Here is a 23071-nt window from a genome sequence, read left to right as displayed (position 1 = left end):
CATTCTTTCACATCTGGTTAGAGGCATTGATGTGCATGCTGAAGCGGACTGATCATAGGCCACCAAATTCCAGCACACTACCAAATCACACAGGCAAATGGCATGACAAGTGTTAGGTAGTTTGTTTTCTGAGGCAAGTTATTTTAACACCAATCAAAAATACAATTATTTTTCATTCTTCCTTGCTACCCGCCTCCCGAGGTAAATTAAGACAAAAGGTTTGACTTGGCTGTTGCTGACCATTGTGTTACTGAATATTGGGCCGCAGAATACTGGATTGTCACTGAAACTTGTCTCAGTTTATTTGAATTCAGTTAAATAATAAGGAACGTGCGCCAGTATTTTCCACTGTGTGCCAGTTTTTTTTATGGATTTGTTAAAACTAATACAGAAAAAAAAATACTGATTATAGTCGTCACTCAGTAAACCTATTAGAAATAACCAGATATACAGGAAACTTTCGATTTACCGGCACCTAAATAACCGGAAATCTCGGTTAACCGGCAAAATTCAGGAGTCGGTTCAGGTAACTTTTATTACTTGCACAGCAACAAATGGAGGAAGGCAAGGGTGTGGCTGCAGCTGTTGCTAAGCTACAGAGATGCTTGCAACTTGTGGACGTTGTTCTGAAGTAAGCAACAGGGTTTGTTGCTTTATACGGAGCTCTCAGCTCTCCGTATCTTTTACTACAGCTTTCGGTTATCTGGAATTTTTGATGAACCGGCACCACGTCGGTCCCGTCCGTGCCGGATAAAAAGACGTTTCCTGTAGTTGACATTGCACTTGGCCTGATGGAATGTGTAGGGCTGTAACTTTGTGATAACGTTTTGAGTAAACCACGGTTTAGTTACAATAATGACTAATGGATATCTTAGTAAAAATTACAAAGTCATGGACATATTTTATGATAACCACGCTACCATTATCTTTCCCTCTCCCTCCTGCATTTTCTCTCCACCCTTCACTTCAGTTTTGCCCTTTCTATTTTTGCTTTTTGTCCTTCTCCACTTCTGTTTTTCTCTTCTGCTTCCCCTCTGTTTTGCTCCTGTCTTTTTCTCTCTCCCCTTCGCTTCAGTTTTCTTCTCACTCTGCACGCCCACTTCTGGGTGTGTCTCTTTTTATTTCCCGGTTTCCTCTTGCCCCAGTGTTATTTTCTTTTTTTTTAAACCTGTCTGTCTCTGCAATCACAGATAGGGTTGCCAACTCTGGTTTGACGTATTCCTGGAGATTTGATTGCATGGCATTTGATCATGTGACGTGGCTTATGTGATGCTTAACCACATGACATTTGCCCATTTTTTGCAAATGTTATTGCATTTACCTTAGTTGAGTGTCTTAATATCACCAATACCAAATAAAACATTTGACTTTTTGTTTTATAGTGAGATGAATAACATAATTTATAAATCAAAGAAAGAACACAAAACAGAAAGATTACGGATAAGTAATGTTTAAATAAAAACTACTTCTGTGAAGTTTCTACTGTACTGACCGCAATGAGAAACACCAAGTAAATCGGCTCAGTCCTCAGAGAAACACCAGAGCTGCCTGACTCCCGGAACAAAACACATTTTACAGCAGCGCACATCACAGGCCGATATGAACTCTCCTTCCCCAGTTTGTGTTTCTAAGTTTGTGCTGCTCTCTCTCTCCTTCTCGTTTTTGCTGCTCTCTCTCTTCGTTTGTGCTGCTCTCTCTCTCCTTCTCGTTTTTGCTGCTCTCTCTCTCTTCGTTTGTGCTGCTCTCTCTCTCCTCGTTTGTGCTGCTCTCTCTCTCTCCCTCTCATTTGTGCTGCTCCCTCTCGTTTGTGCTGCTCTCTCTCCCTCTCGTTTGTGCTGCTCTCTCTCTCCTCGTTTGTGTTGCTCTCTCTCTCCCTCTCGTTTGTGTTGCTCTCTCTCTCCCTCTCGTTTGTGCTGCTCTCTCTCTCCCTCTCGTTTGTGCTGCTCTCTCTCCCTCTCGTTTGTGCTGCTCTCTCTCCCTCTCGTTTGTGCTGCTCTCTCTCCTCGTTTGTGCTGCTCTCTCTCTCCTCGTTTTTGCTGCTCTCTCTCCCTCTCATTTGTGCTGCTGTCTCTCTCCTCGTTTGTGCTGCTCTCTCTCCCTCTCGTTCGTGCTGCTCTCTCTCTCGCTTGTGTTGCTCTCTCTCCCTCTCGTTTGTGCTGCTCTCTCTCTCCTCGTTTGTGTTGCTCTCTCTCTCCCTCTCGTTTGTGTTGCTCTCTCTCTCCCTCTCGTTTGTGCTGCTCTCTCTCCCTCTCGTTTGTGCTGCTCTCTCTCTCCCTCTCGTTTGTGCTGCTCTCTCTCCTTCTCGTTTGTGCTGCTCTCTCTCTCCCTCTCGTTTGTGCTGCTCTCTCTCCTCGTTTGTGCTGCTCTCTCTCTCCTCATTTTTGCTGCTCTCTCTCTCCCTCTCATTTGTGCTGCTGTCTCTCTCCTCGTTTGTGCTGCTCTCTCTCTCCCTCTCGTTTGTGCCGCTCTCTCTCTCCTCGTTTGTGCTGCTCTCTCTCTCCCTCTCATTTGTGCTGCTGTCTCTCTCCTCGTTTGTGCTGCTCTCTCTCTCCTCGTTTGTGCTGCTCTCTCATTTTTGCTGCTCTCTCTCTCCCTCTCGTTTGTGTTGCTCTCTCCTCGTTTTTGCTGCTCCCTCTCCCTCTCGTTTGTGCTGCTCTCTCTCTCTCTCTTCGTTTGTGTTGCTCTCTCTCCCTCTCGTTTGTGCTGCTCTCTCTCTCCCTCTCGTTTGTGTTGCTCTCTCTCCCTCTCGTTTGTGCTGCTCTCTCTCTCCTCGTTTGTGTTGCTCTCTCTCTCCCTCTCGTTTGTGTTGCTCTCTCTCCCTCTCGTTTGTGCTGCTCCCTCTCTCCCTCTCATTTGTGCTGCTCTCTCTCTCCCTCTCGTTTGTGCTGCTCTCTCTCTCCTCGTTTGTGCTGCTCTCTCTCTCTCGTTTGTGCTGCTCTCTCTCTCTCCTCGTTTGTGCTGCTCTCTCTCTCTCTCCTCGTTTGTGCTGCTCTCTCTCTCTCTCCTCGTTTGTGCTGCTCTCTCTCTCTCCTCGTTTGTGCTGCTCTCTCTCTCTCCTCGTTTGTGCTGCTCTCTCTCCCTCTCGTCTGTGCTGCTCTCTCTCTCCCTCTCGTCTGTGCTGCTCTCTCTCTCCCTCTCGTTTGTGCTGCTCCCTCTCCCTCTCGTCTGTGCTGCTCTCTCTCTCCCGCTCGTCTGTGCTGCTCTCTCTCTCCCTCTCGTTTGTGCTGCTCCCTCTCCCTCTCGTTTGTGTTGCTCTTTCCCTCCCTCCTTCGGTTGCTCTCTCAGGACTCTCAAAGTTTCCAGCCGATTTACGTTGGCCCCAATGCTGTCATCCTCACAACGGGCAATGATGCAGTGTTTCTGACTAACTGGGAGACCAGAAGGGCTCAGACAACGCAGTTTGTTTGCAAGCCACGATAGCTGGGGTACTGCACTTGCAAGGAAGGTTCCTCCCGGATCGCCAGCAGCGGCGCTGGGGAGACCAACTACCCATTCCGGTTGGGAACCCTGATCACAGCAGGTACAAACAGGCAGCAGCATCAAGATTTGTTCTGCTGAAAGGAGGAGTTTCACATGATTTATACAAACCCTCACCACTGCCCTATATGCCTTTTCAAACAATTATTAAAATCATGGATCCATGACTTCCCCGACACAGGTACAGAGTAAGCTGCAGCTGCTGTAGATTAAAGCCGTTTCATTCTCGAGCACTACAGGTCATTTTTGCCTTTAAAAATAAAAAGCTGATCTCTTTCACCTGTAGCTGGAAAGAGACAAAGTAAAGAAAAACAAGTATAAAAATGATGGGGGAACATAATAGGAAACAAAATGGGGGGTGTGGGGAGAAGATGTAGCAAGAAAACAAACCAAGTATTTCACATTCTGTGCAGCAACTCCTACCCAGACAGTGAATTTGTATGACATCTCTCAGGAAAGCACAACAGCCAGTGAGAAATGCTGGCACAGAAATCAGATCTCCTCTGCAGCTTTCCTATAACGTTAACCTGTGTATGACGTATTCTAATTAGATTGTTGGATTCGCTCACCTAGAATACTTTCATGTCTCATTAGCACTGTCTGGTAGATCTCAGTCTCACGGAACCAGCTGGCCTCCTCTGCAGAAGGGAACACCTTTACTGCCACCTTCTCACCACGCCATCTCCCCATCCATACCTCACCATAGCGGCCTTTACCAACTAGCCGGACCATCTGAATCTGTTTTGCAATTGTACGTTGCACCTAGTTGGGGGGTGGGGGGAGAGAAAGAGAGTAAGAAAACAGGAGTTCATTATCGACAATACAATGGCAAAACACAAGTGCTCAAATTAATGTTCAAAGGTAATGGCTTTTCAATCCCTGCACATACTAGGGCTGTACCAGTTATTGGCAAGCAGCAGTAGCACTGGACTGGAGCAGAGTTCTGTATACAGCAGTGTGCAATCTTAGACTCAGTTGCATACATGTTTTACATAAACTATAAATAACTAAAGGTATAAAAAAAAACTATCTAGGGATCAAGTGCAAAGCCCCATGAACGTGGTATCCAAAAACTGTACCTTTTTTAAATATCTTGCTTGTTTTGAGATTTAGTGATGTTCAATATATATATATATATATATTTTAAACTGATTTTGTCTGAATTTACCTGGGGTTTTTAGGATCCAATTTTGTCCTCACTGTTACCTTTTTTTAAAAAAAACACTAAAAATAAAATTTGAAGAGCCTTTTGAGTTTTTAAATTGGCAATAAACACTGACTTTAAAGATCCTTATTTATAGTACAACATTCCTACTGTTACCCACGTCTGTTAAAATAAGGGAAGTGGGGGGGGCATTCCAGAATTAGAAGTAAAATACCAGAGTAGTCACTATAAAAGTGCCTAAACAGATATATACACTACTGTATATGCATGACTGAGGTCCGAAAACATTGCTGCATTTCACAGCAGTGTGTGAGGGTTACATTTACAGAGGAAGCCCTCCCACAGTGCTGTGAAAATCTTCATTTCAATGCATCAATCAGCCAGCTAGCTGGTTAGATATAGAGTAGGTATTTGGACAGGTACTGCTTGGATGTAATCTAATCAAGGAGTTTCAGATAACATGATAAACTGCAAAAGTAAAGCTTAACTGGTTTGTACATATCTAAGTTTGGATTATATTGCTGCATGTTCATTCCTGGTACAGTAAAAAAAATTGTTTTATAAAAGTTTCCATACCAGTAGCTCAGCATTCTGATGTTCACAACTGGCTACGTAGCATCTCTGAACTGTCACCACTGTACCATTAGTTGGTAAAATAAGAAATGCTATATAATATTTCTCATTTGAAGTAACGACAGTTCTTGTTCATTCAGGAATACAACAAGAGAAATGATCTATTCTGTCCATCCCAGTTCCACAAAACAGCACACTTGTGATATCTGCATTTCTGAAGCTGACAGCAACAGCTGAGATTGCAACTCCACACCAAAAAGCACAAACAGCTGAGAGAGAGAGACCAAATATTGCAGCCACATTCCAGGAAGAACATGACCCATTTTCCATTTAGTGCCTGCAGCTTCATACTCAATAATCCATTCACAAAATGGATCCTGTGGAGACTTGCACCTGCAAACAGTTTGGTTCTTCTCCAAATGCAGTAGCAAAATTCTAATGATAAACTGCTGTCAGAATTTGGAATTGAATTCTGTTCATTTCAAGATGTTTTCTGTTTTTCTAGTGCAAGTGCAGTCCCTTGAAGACCTGTCAGTTAGGTCCTCCTTGTTAGGAAGGTCCTTTCAAATGATTTATTGGTGGCTTCCTCTTTGGTCAGCTGCCATTAAACTTGGCTACACCAGTTCCCTCAATGGTTCAAAGGGTGTATGTTTATTGCGGTGTATCATTTAGTCAAACAAAGCAGTATGGCGATAGGTTCAATCTCTGTACTGAAATAGTTCATCTCAGCCAGGGCGGTGGCGCTATAATTGGCCTCATTACCTCCAGGCTAGACAAGAGAAAAATAAGCAAGATTCTGCTTCTCATCACTATCCAGTAATCCCAGCTGCAAAAGCGTGCGTGTGCGAGTGTACACGTGTGTAGGTTAGCTGAGAGCAGAATCGGGCTCAAATGTGACACCCATGGTTGTACAATCCACCAATGGTCACTGTCACACATTACATGGCTAGATACCAGAGGCTGATGGCAGGTAGGAACCCATTTTCCATCATGGGTCTCTGCCTTCAGGAAACCCGAGACCATTGGATTTGAATGCCATAACCTATATGCAGCAGTGGAAAGGATACCAATCCCTGCACATCTGAATATCAGCTGACCAAAGGTGGATTTACCAGATGTGTTATTTTAGTAGGCCTTTCATAGCTGGGAGACTTGACATAGCAGCAAATGTTATATATGTGAAAACATTGTTTTCTTTCAAATATTCTTTCTGGAGCTACCACTGTCCCTTACTCACATCAGTGAAAATGTCTATGCTTTTAAGTCAGCTCAGTCTTCAATAGATTCTGGAGCTACCACTGTCCCTTACTCACATCAGTGAAAATGTCTATGCTTTTAAGTCAGCTCAGTCTTCAATAGAGTATCTATGCCTTCAACTTTATCGAAAAGAATGCTGTGGTTCAAGGCACTTTAGGATGAGAGTTCACATTTTGAACTTGTTACCCATTCAGTTTCTAATTTCAACAATGCCACTGGTTGGTGCCCAGGCTAAGCCCTTCCACACAAGCAAAGGAGGGAAAACCAAAAGTTAACAATTGTTCTTGGGTTGCTCTTCTGAAGGTTGGCTAACAAGCAGTTGGCAGAAGATTGAAAGTAGTTCTCCTGCCTGTTCACTCGGCTGAGGAAAGATGGGTGATGGTGCAGGGGGGAATTAATACTTGCTTTAAAAACAGAAAATATGAATGACCTAGATTAATAAACAGGTTAGAATTTAGAATTTTTAGTATCAGGAAAAGGCCAATAGGCCCAACAAAGTTGTACCTTTCTATAATTAAACCCCAGCTATGAGCCTTCTCACGACTCCTCAATCCCTTCTCTTTTCACAAACGTATCTAATTTTTTCTCTAATCTATTGATAATCTCTAGTTCAATGGCCTTCCCTGGTATCTTATTCCACAAGCCTGTTATCCTCTGGGAAATCTGACTTCCCTTTTTACTAGTAACAGCTTGATTTTTAACTTTACTCCCCTTTGAACTTTTCACTATGGTGAATTTATCTTGCTCGAGCTCCTTCATTATCTTGAAAAGTTCACTAATGGGTCATTATGAGGCCTCCTTGCTTCAAAAGAAAAAAAACCAATTGCCTTCATCTTTCTTTAGAACTTGAATTTCTGATACCTAGAATCACCTTTGTTGCTCGCTTCTTTGCTCTCTCTCAAATTTTACGCTAAGCAAGGCTCACCAGATTACACAAAAGCTGCAGCTATCGCTAATTTGCCTCACAAGAGCAACACAAAAATGTTCAACCATTTTATTGAGTAGTTAAGAGCATATTAGTCTGAATAATTTTAACAGTTATGCAAAGGCTCATTTGATAAATATTTCATTGTGTACCTATGTGACAATGCAGTGTTGAGTTGCTGTTCTCTATATTCTTACAATGTTACTGGGTTTATTTAGCACATTGGCACCAATATACTGCAGGAAAAATTTCACTTGAACCAATATTTTAGGAGAATTCCAATACGCTTTAACAGCTGACCGAAGCACTTTAATAGCATGCCAACGTGCTTTAATAGTGCACCATTGTGCTCCAATAGTGTACTGATTTGCTACAATAGTGTGCTACTGTGCTCGGAGAGCAGGCCGATGCACTTGAAACTCGAGTTTGGAAGTGCAAAATCTTTGATCTAACTGTACTGCTGGGGCAGTATGCTTTAATAAAATTCTAGTGACAACAACATACAAGGAGGATTGTTTGATGGATCTATAATAATATGAAGGTCTAATTTGCTTTTTTATTAACTACTGGATTATATGGTTTAACGATGAATGTCAATATGAATAATGCCCACCATATTGGTTATACCATCTCCCCCAACACACTCTGAGCTCACATTTTCCTTTGCTCTTTTGCAGTTGGTGACCCACTTAGTCCTTTATGAATTGATCTATTAGTTTTACTTAATCTCATTTCAAATTATCAGACGTTATCGAAACAATTGTCACATTGTTCTGAGTATGTGAAACACGATATATAAATGCAAATTCTTTTTCTTTTTTTCCTGAGGGAAACATTCAAACGTGGAGGAAGTCACAAAGCTGATCCCTAGTCCTAGAGGTCTGAGTTATGGGGGGAGAAATCTGGAGCAACTTGGGCTTTTTCGTCTTGAAAGGAGACATCCGAGAGGGGATCTTAGAGAGCGATACAAGTGTGTCAAGGTACATCAGGAAAATTAAAATTAGCTGCAAATGTAGGAAAGGCCCACTAGTAAAATGCAAATTTAGGACTGATATTCACACACAAAGTGATCAACGCATGGAATGAACTTTGGGATAGAGTAAGTAGAGGCAAAAACACTGGAATCGTTTAAGAACCAATGGAATGCTGCAATGGGAGGAGGACTTTAGGGTATTTCTGTTAAATGAAATAATTGCCTTCCTCACCCATAATTATGACATCATAAAGTGGGCAATATGCAACCATTTTTGATCCCATAACGAGCCTTTGTAATTTGTGCGATCATCAGCGGGAGGCTTGTATACTTTCTGTAACTGAAGATCTCTGAATGTTGATTTGTGTAGTTAAAACCTATCTTTTTGGTAACTATATACAGATTCACAATAGAATGGAAATAATAAACTTGTTCAGGTGTTGGGAGTTTAGTTCTCTGTTCCTTCAGATATTTTTGTGAAAACTGGGGAAATATCTGACAGCTAGTTTGTCTCTTTGGAAAATAAATACCTTACAGTTACAGGTAAGGTGCTGTGTCCTGGGGTAGCAGGTAAGTTCCCGATTGCAGCTGAGGGCGAGGAGACACAGCGGGGGAATGGGGGAAGTGGAAAAATAGAGAGCTGGTGTTTCTCCAGCTAGGGAATGGGAGGTAAAAAGGGTGAGGCAGCTGAGGCCAACCTCATGTAAATTCTAATGGCAAGATTGATAGAGGCCTAGAAGCAAACCTTTTTGTCTGGTAGGAGATACAGATGGAAAAGCTATTTATTAAACAGGGCAAAAACAAAAACATTGGACATCAAGCTGCCAGCTCAGCCATTCTGGGTCGGAGTCCTTGATATTTTGCATGTGGTAGGGTAAGGGAAGGTGTGTAAATTGTGCTCTTACCAATAGAGGGAGCCCAGATCCACTACCTGAGCTCTGTGACTGGTCAATCAAGTCTTTCAGTGACTCGCCTGGCGGAATGAAGGCCACGTCCTGTTCAAGATCCCGGTTGTAGCGCCGTCTGTCTGCCTGCCCCTTGTACCTAAAAAATAGTTGGTATTCAGCATCCTTTGCTATTCAATCACTTTTAGTATGCCACAAGCCAAGAAAGGGGGAAAAAACACTGCACAGGCAATAGAATAAAGTTCAGCTTTCAGGAAAACAATGGAATACCTGCTTACAAATAAACATCATTCTCCATTGTATGGCAACAACAAAAAGGAAACAAGATATCCGAAACAAGATTGAAGTACATATAATCACAAGAGAGGTATTTTGAGCTGCACAGATCTTATATCTCCTGAGACTCGCACAAACTGGGTGGCTTTAAAGTGGAAATAAGTAAGAAAGAATAGAAGCAAGGAGGCAGATGAAGCTTCGGTTTAACATCTAATCCAAAAGAAGGCACCTGTGGCAGTGCAGCACTCCCCGAGAACTGCACTGAAGTGTCAGCCTACATTATGTGCTCAAGTTTCTGCAGTGAGGCTTGAGCCCATTACTTTCTAATGGTGCTACCATTAAGCCTGTGAAAAATGCTAGATTAGAAAGTGCCTACAAATACAATGTGCTAATCACCACTGGGTGACATGGTTTCTTTAGAAAGTTTGTGATTGTATGACCATCCACTACTCTGCTGTACCCGAGGCCTCATTCAGGCCACACTTTCAGTTCTTTGCCAGATCGGGCATCAATCAGACTCCAATTAACCATAAGAGCACTGAAACACGCGAGAACGGAGATTTGTACAAAGAGGGTTAATTTCTTCCAACGAATGAGGAAGACCAATCCTATGACTGGTATTGTAACATTCCTCTTCATTCCTTCGACATCATCCAAAAACACGACGTCAGTTTCCACATGTACGCTGATGACACCCAGCTCTACCTCACCACCACCTCTTTCAACCTCTCCACTGTCTCTAAATTGTCAGACTGCTTGTCCGACATCTAGTACTGGGTGAGCAGAAATTTCCTCCAACTAAATATTGGGCAAACCGAAGCCATTGTCTTCGGTCCCCGCCACAAACTCCGTTCCCTAGCCACCGACTCCATCCCTCTCCCTGGCAACTGTCTGAGGCTGAACCAGATTGTTCACAACCTTGGTGTTGTATTTGACACCGAGATGAGCTTTCGACCACATTTCCGCGCCATCACCAAGACCGCCTACTTCCACCTCCGTAACATTGCCCGTCTCCGCTCTTGCCTCAGCTCATCTGCTGCTGAAACCCTCATCCATGCCTTTGTTACCTTAGACTCGACTATTCCAACACTCCCCTGGTCAGCCTCCCATCTTCCACCCTCCATAAACTTCAGCTCATCCAAAACTCTGCTGTCCATTTCCTAACTCGCACTAGTCCCGTTCACCCATCACCTGTGCTCGCTGACCTTCATTGGCTCCCAGTCCGGCAACGCCTCAATTTTAAAATTCTCATCCTTGTTTTCAAATCCCTCCATGGCCTCGCCCCTCCCGATCTCTGTAACCTCCTCCAATTCTGGCCTCTTACACAGCCCCTATTTTAATTGCTCCACCAATGGCAGCCGTGTTTTCAGCTATCTAGGTCCTAAACTCTGCAATTCCCTCCCTAAACCTCTCCTCCTTTAAAATGCTCCTTAAAACCTACCTCTTTGATCAAGCTTTTTGTCATCTGTCCTAATATCTCCTTGTGTGGCTCGGGGTCAAATTTTGTTTCATAACGCTCCTGTGAAGCACCTTGGGACATTTTACTATGTTAAAGGCACTATATAAATGCAAATTGTTGTTGTTGTTCAACCTCTAGGTACAAACAAGAGTAAGCAGTGTACAAGCTGGTAGCGGGACTCTCATGACTTGCATTTTCAGGCCAGTTTGGCGCATATCCTGAGCTGCAAGTGAAGACAGTAATGCTCCAGGCAGTTGCTCCATGGATGGCATTAGGAAAAACCCTGCAATTAATGAATTAAGAAATGGCCACCTCACAAGCATGGTAGGTTCTTGTCTTTCCTTGGTGTCCCACCCTGTTACAGAACAACTTCTTATATTTACATAGCACCTTTAACATAATAAAATGTCCCAAAAGGAATTACACCGCACTAGCTGATTTGCTACCCTTTGTTTATTAGTGGCTTTATCTAAAAGTAACCAATTGCCTAGACCAATGAAACTTTTTCTACATAAAAGGCTAAAACCCTAGGAACATCAACTAAAACTATAGATTTTGTATTAATGCAGCACTTAAAATGTAAAAATTTAAGAAACTGCCAATAGCTGGAACAAGTGAAACACGTGTGACTCGACTTTCCCCTTAAAATACACTCAAATCAGCTCTTACCTGAAGTAGAAAGCAGTTGTGATTATAATCAGGACAAAGATGCAGACGATCAGTGAGATCAGCAGGCCTAACCGGTGGACATCACCCTCAAATAGCCCATCTGTTTGCAAGGAAAGGTCATGTTAAAAAACATCAAAAAATAATGCATCAAATGCCACTGGGCACATCACCAATGCATTGATGACAATCACAGCTGTAATGGCAAAATGCACATCACAAAATGCAAAAGATTTACCCAAGTTAATTTGACTAATTACAAGACACCTTCTGATAGTGAGGAGGGTGTTCAGCAAAAAAAGTCCATAATGGCTCATGATCAGAACACTTAAATCAATGGCTAGAAGTGTATGACATAAATGAATTCCATTAAAATATAGGAAGTTTTACTAGTAAAATTAATAACTAGCACTTTTTACTTGGAGGAAACATATATCATTTTTCTTTTTCTTAGCTCGTACTACAGAATAGCTCTCATACTAGAATTGTGTCATTTAGTTGCTTATGCCAAAAACGTTAAATCTGCAATATAAGTTTTGCATGTCAACTTTATGCATTATAAATTCCTATGCTCACGTTTACAAAGGAAACTGCCTATGTAAACCTCTATTGCTTTAATTACACTGCCCTGCCAGTGGTGGAGCTGTAACATCCCAGTTTTGGATCGGCCAGCTCCGCGGCCTATAACGCAGAGAAACTCCTATGACCCAACAACTCTTACATCCCTGCTTCACAAATTGCTGTTAAGTTTTGCTATGTAACTGTTAAAAATGATATAAAATCAAATGATCACACAATAAAGGTAGAGTACGACTTTAAAAGTGGGGCTGAATTACATCTGGGCACCTTGGTACAACTATCCCCATTTCTAACTTTGCTTCATCTGAAGGCTACTCTTGGTCTTGACTCTCCATGTGCAATGCTATGGGTAATCAGTTAATAGTATATGAATTGCTGTGCAAAAATTTATTAGCAATATAATTTCAAGCTACCCTGTACTGAAGACAAGTAAACATGTAGAGAAATGTTACACTCATCACCCTTCAAGTAAGGATTGGCCATATGTTACCTATCACACTACTGCAAAGCCCATGTCACAGTGCTTCAGACAAATGCTGCAAGGGCAGCACAGACCACACACTTCGCAATAGTTCAGACGAACACAGAAAAACAAAAGTGATTCACTGCAGCAAAGATTAGCACAGAGCCAATACAATTCATGTATCACAATATTTCAGCTGAGTGCAGACTATGACAAAGCCAGTATAAATCATGGGCATCACCCCGCTTTAAAAACCGATGTGATAAATTGCACTAGTGCAAACATACCAACGTTTCAGGCTAATTAACAGGTGAGGAAATTGAAACTGCCAAAAACCCTGAACCATAAAATTAACATAAGGCATCAGAAACACAAGTTTCAAATGGAAGTTATCAATAATATTTTCCAAGTTAGATTTGAAATCTTACACATTTTCCCAATTAAAATACTGTACGAGTTAAGAATGTCAATTATGTCATTTTAATGAGACAGAAAAGTTCAGACATCCAGAAACTGCAAGCTCTATCTACAGCTTACCTGAATTAGAAATTGGAGTAAGCGTTGGGTGCAAATCCTTGTTACAGAAGTCGGTCTTGCAGCACTCAATGGTTCTCCGTTTTCTCACTTTTGTTGAATCCTACAGGGGAAAAATAAAGTACCAGATCAATGATTTAAGTGTTTCCAAACCTTGGTACCAAATAACAAACATCTTGGTAAGTAACTGAGGTTCTTTTAGATTTCAAGCTTAAAACTAAGATTTGAATTAATGTTTGACAGCTGCAGTAGTGTCAGATCTAACCATCCTGGTTAAGACATTCCTGGTAAGAATAGCGCACCACTTAAATTAATTCCTATTACATCTTTCAAGAATACAACATTTTCAATAAAAAATCCTTCAGATTAATTTCAGTATTTAAAAAAAATCATTCTTGGCATGTGGGAGTCGCTGGCAAGGCTGGCACTGATTGGCCCAGAAATTCGGGTCGGGGGCTTCCCGCAGGTGTAAGCCCTCGACCTGCACTTACCTACCGCGCCAGCCGTTGAGCTGTGGGCCCCCGTGGAATTGCGATCCTGGGCCTCCTCCAACTGCCGGCGCGCAGTGCTTGCGTATCCCAGGGGCGCAGTTAGTTTGATGCGTCCCCTGGGATCACGTGGGCCATGGAGAGCCAATGGTAGCAGGGAATGCTTCATTCATAAGCCTGTCAAACCTATAAATACTATAAGCCCTAAAACATCACTAAATCTTCAAATAATTTTTTTTTTAAATCACATTTTTAAAATAAACTATAAATAACATGAAATAACTTTTAAACAATAATTTAAATTTTTGAAAAAAATAATTTTATTTTCTAGCGGCTAAAAATAAACTTACCTTGCTTTAAAGTATTTAAAAATAATAAACCTGTGGAAAAAAAGTTTTAATTTTAATTAATTCACCACTTACCTTGTAAAAAGCAGGCCCTGCGACTGCTTTTTACATGTCTAACTTCTGGAGACTTACCTTCCCGGGAAAACCTGCAAAAAAAATGTAAGTTCAATGCGCACGCGCTGCCTCTCCTGTGCACGCGTTCCACTTCTTAACACCTTCTTTCAGGGGAACGGAAGTGCCGGTTTCCCGCGCATGCGCAGTGCATGCACGAAACTGGCACTTCCATTGGGCTTACGCATGAGTACCCCATGCGTACTCACCCGTGGAGACCCGAATTTCTGGGCCATTGTTTTCAATAGTTGCCTTTGTACAGCTGGGTGGCTTGCTAGGCCACTTCAGAAGTGAGTTAAAAATCAACCATGGTGGTGTGGAATTGGAGTCACATTTAGGGATGGTGTTTCCTTCCCTAAAGGACATTAGTGAACCAGTTGGGATTTTACGGCAATCTGACAGCTTCAGTGAAAGGTCACCTTTATTGGTACCAGCTTTTTATTTCCAGATTTTTTAAAAACTGAATTCTGTTATGGAGGAAATTGAACTCAAATTCTCTGGATTAATAGTCCATCAACATAACCACTACACTATCACGTCAGTGTCTCTTTAAAAGATCAAAATGGTTAACACTTCAAAATTCTCCTATTCCATCCTGAGTGAATCCCAATCTAGCTTCGAGGGTGTACCTCCACACAGTTCCTCCTTCAGATATCAATGGCATTGCAACATAAAACAGAACCCATCTACTTTCGCTAAACAGTCAACACTTATATCAGGCCCATGTATTCTGGCTTGCGTACAACTGAGATCATTTAAACCCAATTACAGAAGGCCTGACTGAGGTAATTTCTTATAATGCCTTCCCATTCTTTTCAATTAGGTCACCTTTAAATAACAACTTGTACTTACAGGATACTTTCGATTTACCGGCACCTAAATAACCGGAAATTTCGGTTAACCGGCAAAATGCAGGAGTAGGTTCAGGTAACTTTTATTACTTGCCTTCCCCTCCATTTGTTGCTGTGCAAGTGTGTGGCTGCAGCTGTTGCTAAGCTACAGAGACGCTTGCAACTTGTGGCCATTGTTCTGAAGCTGTTGCTAAGCAACAGGGTTTGTTGCTTTATACGGAGCTCTCAGCTCCATATCTTTTACTATAGCGTTCGGTTATCCGGAATTTTTGATGAACCGGCACCACGTCGGTCCCGTCCGTGCCAGATAAAAAAAAGTTTCCTGTATATAGCACCTTGATCATTGTAAAACATCCCAGGGCGTTTCACAGGAGCGATTATCCAACAAAATTTGACACTGAGCACATAAGGAGATATTAGGACAGGTGACCAAAAGCTTGGTCAAAGAGGTAGGTTTACAGGAGTGCCTTAAAGGAGGAAAGAGAGGCGGAGAGGTTTAGGGAGGGAATTCCAGAGCTTAAGACTTAAGCAGCTGAAGGCACGACCGCCAATGGTGGAACAAAGAAAATCGGGGATGGGCAAGGACCAGAATTGAAGGAGCGCTGAGATCTCGGAAGGTTGTCGGAGGTAACAGAGATCAGGAGTGGCGAGGCCATGGAGGATTGGAAAACAAGGATGGGAATTTCAAAATCGAGATTCTGCTGGAATGGGAACCAATGTAGGTCAGCAAGCACAGGGGGTGATGGGTGAAAGGGAGATGTGGGAAGTTCAGATACGGGCCGCAGAATTTTGGATTAGCTCAAGTTTATGGAGGGTGTTAGGTGGGAGGCCGGCCAGGAGGCCACTGGAATAGTCAAGTCTAGTCATAACAAAAGCATGAATGAGGGTTTCAGCAGCAGATAAGCTGAGGCAGGGGCTGAGATGGGCGATGTTACGGAGGAGGAAGTAAACCACCTTGTTGATACAGAGGATATGGGGTCAGAAGCTCAGCTCAGGGTCAAACAGGACGCCAAGTTGCAAACCGTCTGGTTCAGCCTCAGACAGTTGCAGGGAGAGGGATGGAGTCATTCCGCGTTCATACCTCATTGATTCCTTCATGACAGTTTCTCGGTAAGGTGCTGAGGGAAGATGATCAAAATCTGGACTATGATCAATTATTGAGTACATTACATATACAAAAAGTCAATGTATCTGAAGAATTTAATTCATTACAAATTTAGAGATTATACAAACAGGCACACAGGACAAAACAGAAATCCTTTGTAGAATGTGGAGAAAAGATGATTGAGAGATTCGTGGGAAACTTTTTTGACAAAGACAAGCAGATTGGAAGAGCCAGCCAGAAGTCGCAATATGCTGAGAAGAGGTGAGCACTATATAGACAATCTTAGGAAAACAATTTTGCTGTTACATGTACCTTCTCAAAATACTTTCTGAATACTTTAAAATGAACCCCAACTTTGGAAGGCTAGCCTTGACCAAGGTAAGAGCAGATTGAGATACTCTTACCAGTAATGCGCAGCAGCCATGGAAAGGCATTTGTAAACAATCATGTTGATGAAGAGTGGATAACATCAAGTACCATGTATGGACATTGTTTAAGCTTATCAATAAACCTCCATGGAAATGTTTGGTGCATGGATCTAGAACACTGTCCTTCGATTACTTGGATCCCAGTCCAGAATGACTGAATAAAGCTCTCCTCTCTCTCTTGCTGTGTGATGTGAAAATGTCTTACAGAAATTGGATTGGGGTAATCTATATCCAGTTTCTAGCATATATGGATCTACAGCACTAAATTTCTCACAAATTGACACTAATCTTACAAACTCAGAGAGGCCACAGACATGACTGATTCCTCAGCACTGGCAACAATCACTTTGGCCACTATAACAAGCATAAGGAAAATGGTCTTCCAACTTATGTGGAATAACCTATCTTAGTATATTCCACAAACCAAGTACCTGCAGTAACATTAATGCACTGTCAGATGCAACTCACTACAGAAACTCGATTGAAAGAAGTGGTGGCAAATCTAGCAAAGTGTGTTCGTCCACAGCATGTGACATTGGGTGAATTACTGAATCTGCCAGAAGACTTCTGGAGTGGAGACCAGAATTAGATGTACAACTAACTCAGTTCCAATTATCCTTGAAAACTGGAGTGCCACTGTTGGCCACAACATGATACAGCGCACAAGTTTTTCCTTTTATAACCCCCGAGGACAAAACGAGTCTCTAACTCTTGAATGAGTGACGAGCATAGTCTTATTCATCACTTCAGAGAAAATCTTATACAACTAAGCACTAATGAAGTGTATTCCTTCATTAGACATATCTAATAGCCTAACTTGAACATCTGATGATTATACTGCTAGATATACAAAACTGAGTTGATTACATCACACTACTGACTAGCTGGCATTGGAAGATACCTTTAGCCTTCCTGCACATGTTAAATCCAGATTTATTTGTCCATGAAAATTCTAAATTTAGGTAACGTATTTTGAATGCCTATACATGATCCTAAGTATTGATCAAGTAAGCTTGGTATTTCTTGATTTTTATTCCAAATCATTCTGGTAAAGTATCACCTTCTTCTAAAAGAATCCAGTATCCTGGCTTCCATACCTGGAAACTGCAGCTCAGTGAAACCAGACTGAGCATATTTCTCTGTTCATAACAATACTGAGGCAATGTCAGAGGGTTCAACAGCTGCCTGGGCAAACAGCCCACATACAACCTTCTTTTGACATAACAGAAAATAGTCAAGTTAGATACAGCAAAATGACTTTCCCCAAGCAGAATGATTCTGGATGCTGCAAGGAGACCATATCTAGAACGTAGAGACATAAGAATGTCCATAAATCTAGTTAAAAGCTCATGGGTTACTAGGCTAAGCGCAATGACCATCCAGCTGAAATGTGATGGCAATTCAAGGGAATTTACCGCCCCCCTCACCCCTACCCCCTAAAAATGTAATCAGATAAATACTCCTCAATCTTGGTGTCCGTGCTGGTATTTATAGAGTGGACTCCGACCATAACTAAACAAAAACTGGGGCACTGAAGGGGATTATAAAGATGATTGAGAAGTGCTCATTTCTGAAATTATTTTAATTTTCTTTTTTGCTACTCACGTTTAAAAGGGTTGTGAGAATCAATTCATGTTATATAAACTCAAAAGGATAAATTTTATTGAAAATTATGTTTTACACAGCAGCTTGCATTAATTGCTGAACTAAAGCATTTACAGTAAAATTATGCTTCTTTAAATTATCACATGAATTAATTAAATTTTTTAAAAAACATTTTAAAATAAATGTTTGAATATATCTCCAGCAAAAACTAAAGAGATAAAAAATGGTCCATGAGCAAGCCATTTATTCTTTAATTTATTTGAGACTATATGAATTTAGTGCTGATGTCAATGGAAACTTTTGGGGGTGCGGAAGAGGTGAGGGGTCAACAGTATCATTGCATCAAGCAAAGGAATCATATGTGGAGACTTAAGGAAGATGTTCGTTGTATCTCTACTGAGGGGCAACATGGGAATAAGAATCTCTACCTAAAGTGGATTGGGCACTATACTGCTTTTTCAATGTATTATACAAGGCACGCTGCTAGGTTCTAAAAATGAAACCTAGGGGGAGAAATTCGGTTGCTTTGCGCCTCCGGTTAACTCGCCCGCTAGCTTCGGCAGCGCCCTCTGACTTACCGCTGGACGCTATGTCCGACGGGGTCAGGGGGGCCTACCTGCAGCCGGGGCGGCACTAATTAAAGGCGAGGTGCTGGGCGGCCATTTTTGTTACTGGCCGCCTGCCAGCACCTGCCTCCGTTGTCGTCCCCGGCCTCCTCTGCAGCACCACCGCCCCCCCCGCCCCGCGGAGTGCCGGCTGCGCTCCATGAGCTCGGCACTTCTCTTGTGTGCTGGGCTCTTTTGCTGGAACTCCGATCCTGCTGGCCCAGCTGGGCCCTGGGTCACGCTGCGCAAGGCCCCTCCCCTTTAAGAAGGGGAGGAAAACCTGCAATAATGCGACACGACATGCCACAGCGCCTCGCGGCGCCCCAAGAGGGAGGCGGAGTGCTTCCAGTAGTGCCCCACTTCCATCTTGGGGCGCTACCGATTAATTTCAGCCACGGGGGCGCTAAAAGTAGCACCCTGGCGAAGTTAGTGCCCCAAAGGGGGCGTGACTCAATTTTTCCCCCCTAGAGTTTTACTTCAATGACAAAAGAATGTTTGTTTGATCGTCAACGTGAATGTGATTAAAATACAACATGGATACCGAACCTGCAGGGGCAGAGGCACATACAAAAGTTTTGTGGCTTTGTTACATCATTTTAAATTATAAATTACTAGCTGGGGAGCCCCGCGTTGCGAGGGCAATTTTGGGGCGCTTGGTCTCCCTGCCCCTGTGTGTGCCCCCTCTCCCTGTCATGTCCTCTCCCTGTCCTATCCCTCCCTCCCCTCCCCTCTCTCCCTCCCCTCCTCTCCCTCCCCTCCCCTCCTCTCCCTCCCGTCTCCCTCCCCCACCCCCACACCTACCCTCCCCCACCCCCTCCCCTCCCCTCGCCCACCCCCTCCCCTCCCCTCGCCCACCCCCTCCCCTCCCCCCTCTGTCCCTCTCTCCGGCCCCTCCCCCTGCCTAGCGCCTGAGGTCCGGTGTCGTTGCGATAGCGGCCGTGCGGGGCCTAGCGCTTAAGGCGCGGTCGGGTTCTGAAGCCGGGACGGACCGGAGCTGAGGTCCCCCGGGTAGCGCGCGGCTGATGGACGGCCGCTGCGGGCGGGCGGCGCATGCGCGGTCAGCGCGAGGCGGCCCGCGGGGAGCAGGCAAGGGCGGCTTGGCGGCCATTAGCGAGCGGGAAACTTCGGGCGGCCCGCCCGCGACACCGTGAAACCTGAGAGGGGGAAGTAGAGAGAGACAGAGAGGGAAGAGGAGAAGGAGAGAGAGGGAAGAGGAGAGAGGGAAGAGGAGAAGGAGAGAGAGGGAAGAGGAGAAGGAGAGAGAGAGAGGGAAGAAAGAGAGAGAGAGAGAGAGAGAAATTTTTTGAGCTTCAGGCCCCGAGTCCCCCCTGCGCGAGGGTGAGGAGGAGGGGGGGGGGGGGGGGGGGGGGGGTTGCTAAACACAATATAAAACTCAAATAAATTGTTAATTAATTCCCTAACACATAATTCAAATATTTACCTTACTTCCCTAACACACTGAAAGTGTGGGGAAAAAAATCGTGAAAAATCAAGATGGCGGCCACTCACCTCGGTTCAGAAGGATAAGGCCCGCCCACACACGCACCAATTGGTCGACCGGTCAGGTCGCCGAAGCGTAGGATTGGTCAATCATCGAGTCACTCGACACTCAACTGTAGGAAGGAACCCGCCGTCCGATTGGTCGACCTCGACGTCACACGGTCGCTAATGAGATGCTAATGAGCGGAACGCTGAACGTTTTTGGGATACCGCGGGCGGGATTTTTGTCCGGCCGAAACGTAAATACGCCTATGACCGGTCCGGAATCGCAAGCTTTCTTTTGAGGCGACGCGCGCGTCGGTACGCTCTGTAACTTTCAAACGTATAGAGAACGGACAGACAGACAGACAGACATCGGGACAGACAGAAGAGCTGCTTTATATATATAGATAAGTGATCAAAGTGGACTATTTGAATTGAACCTACCTGCATCCTAGCTATGTAAATGAGGGAACAGCTGAGTATCGCACTATTTTTAAAAGTCATCATATAGGGTAAATGCCACCTCCTAATGATTCACATTTACTGTTCCGTACCATATGCAGTATATGTACACCACATTGCTAAACAAATTAATGCGCTGTCTTTAACAGCTTCACCGCTGTTAGTAAGTTTGTCTCACCGTCTGATGTACAGTAGAGCTAAGGGGGTAGAATTTCCACAGGGTTCTCCCCATCTCCACCATAACGTCAAACAGATCAGCGGAAACCCCAAAGAAATGATGTGAACAGCTGTTATGTGGGAGGTCTCTCCCATGTAGTGGTACAGTGCTGGCAATATATGTTCATGACCTATACAATCTTTAAAAATGACCATAATATAAAATATGGGACATGAGCATTGTAAAGAGAATACAAGATGCTTGGGGTGCACCCTTGCACATGATCCCAGACTTTACTTTTGTGAATACTGTGTTCATCAAAATGAGGGTTATTTGTTATAGGGAATGGAACACTTTGTATCTTGGTTACTCATTGTAAGTATCATATGCTTTCAGGTCGTCAGACAGAGAATAAAACTGCTTCCTGTGGCCTCCCTGAGATTTAACAGCAGTTTAGTGCTATGGGCCCATGTCCACTGGGACTGGCATTGGCCATACCTATTTCATGTAGGACTCTTACAGCCTACAGACAGAGGAGACTTTAATCCCATCAGACTGGCTCCCACAGATGAAAGGCCAGTATCGAACCCGCTGTGTCACCCAGTATCCTTTAAAAAAAAAGTGGGTCCACTATGAGTAGAAAAAAATTGCTTACCGTTGCCTGGGTTCCAATGTAATGTTGTGCAGGTCATGAAGAAAAAGTGAATTGAAAAAAATTAGTTATATGAATGTATTTATTCAAAATAACCCCATATTTTAGAATGATGTAACACTAACATGATGATTTTAATAAAATATAAATTACTGTCAGTTACTGTTTTCATTGCCAGAAGGTGGGATTTTCAGCTGTGGCTGGTGCTTTTTAAAAACTAATGAAAAGAAATTGAACAGAAAGTGAGCATCACCTACCAATGTAACTCCAATTTCTCTGAAGGACAGAGTTTGAGGCTTAAACCTTTGCACAGCTTGCAGGCAGGGTCCTCCTGATCTAAACTCCAATAGGATGCAATCAGTTCTAAGTACCAGGCTAATGAAAAATTACAAGGTGTTTAGAGGAACAGTGAGAAGCAATTTCTCTTTAGCTTGGTACCTGGAACTGATTGCATCCCACTAAGCACACAGTATCGAGTTTTAAAACTGCCAACGCTTGATGTTGAAAATGAGTCATAAAGGTGGAAAAGTGTTCCATTCCCTCGTAATCAGATCCCTTCCCTTGATGAGGAGTGTGAGAAACTGTACTTGAACTATGTCTGTACTTTAACCCTACATTTTTGTGCCTCGAATAACTTAATATAATGAGTAATTTCTTCACGATTGTAGTTATTGATTTAGGATACAGACTGTCAACAGTAAATACTGACTCAGTTGATGTTCAGAGGGAAACTGGACAAATTCCTACTTCAGTATGCTGTGGAGAGATTGAAAACAAAACTGTGAAATAGTTAGATTGGATCCTGAAAGAGGCTTTGGCTGATAACAACAACTTGCATTTATATAGTGCCTTTATCGTAGCAAAACATCCCAAGGTGCTTCACATGAGCGTTATCAAACAAAATTTGACACAGAGCCTCATAAGGAGATATTAGGACAGATGGTCAAAGAGGTAGGTTTTAAGCAACGTCTCAAAGGAGGTGAGAGAGGTAGAGGGGCTTGGGGAGGGAATTCCAGAGCTCGGGGCACAGGCAGCTGAGGGCGCAGCCACCAATGGTGGAGCAATGAACATCCAGAATTGGAGGAGCACAGAGATCTCGGAGGGTTGTAGGGCTGGAGGAGATTACAGAGATAGGGAGGGGCGAGGCCATGGAGGGATTTGAAAACAAGGATGAGAATTTTAAATTTAAGGCGTTGCCGGCGGACCTGAGCCAATGTAGGTCAGCGAGCACAGGGATGATGGGTGAACAGGACAGTGCGAGTTAGGATAGGGAGTTTCAGACAAGGTCAAGTTTACGGAGGGTGCAAGGTGAGAAGCCAGCCAGGACAGCATTGGATTAGTCAAGTCTAGAGGTAATAAAGGCATGGATAAGCTGAGGCAGGGGTGGAGACGGCATGTGTTACGGAGGTGGAAGTAGGTGTTGTTGGTGCTGGAGCGGATATGGGGTTGGAAGCTCATCTCAGGATCAAATAGGGTGCCACAGTTGCAAACAGTCTGATTCAGCCTCAGACAGTGGCCAGGGAGAG

The 23071-nt window shown here is 43.4% G+C and overlaps 1 protein-coding gene across 1 annotated transcript in view; it reads right to left on the bottom strand.

Annotated features, from left to right (window-relative positions):
* The window catches only part of bmpr1aa (bone morphogenetic protein receptor, type IAa), a 172872-nt gene that overhangs the window by 10215 nt on the left and 139586 nt on the right, over window positions 1-23071 (bottom strand). Inside the window, 4 exon segments of the mRNA XM_085970268.1 lie at window positions 4047-4239; window positions 9276-9414; window positions 11680-11779; window positions 13256-13355. Coding sequence (XP_085826394.1) covers window positions 4047-4239; window positions 9276-9414; window positions 11680-11779; window positions 13256-13355 — 532 coding nt within the window.

The sequence above is a fragment of the Somniosus microcephalus genome, chromosome 29 (assembly GCF_052327205.1).
Source record: "Somniosus microcephalus isolate GS21.2 chromosome 29, FLI_Smic_1.0, whole genome shotgun sequence".
NCBI classification, from domain to species: domain Eukaryota; kingdom Metazoa; phylum Chordata; class Chondrichthyes; order Squaliformes; family Somniosidae; genus Somniosus; species Somniosus microcephalus.
The sequence above is the reverse complement of the archived record's forward strand: the minus strand, read 5'-3'. Positions and strand labels throughout refer to the sequence as shown.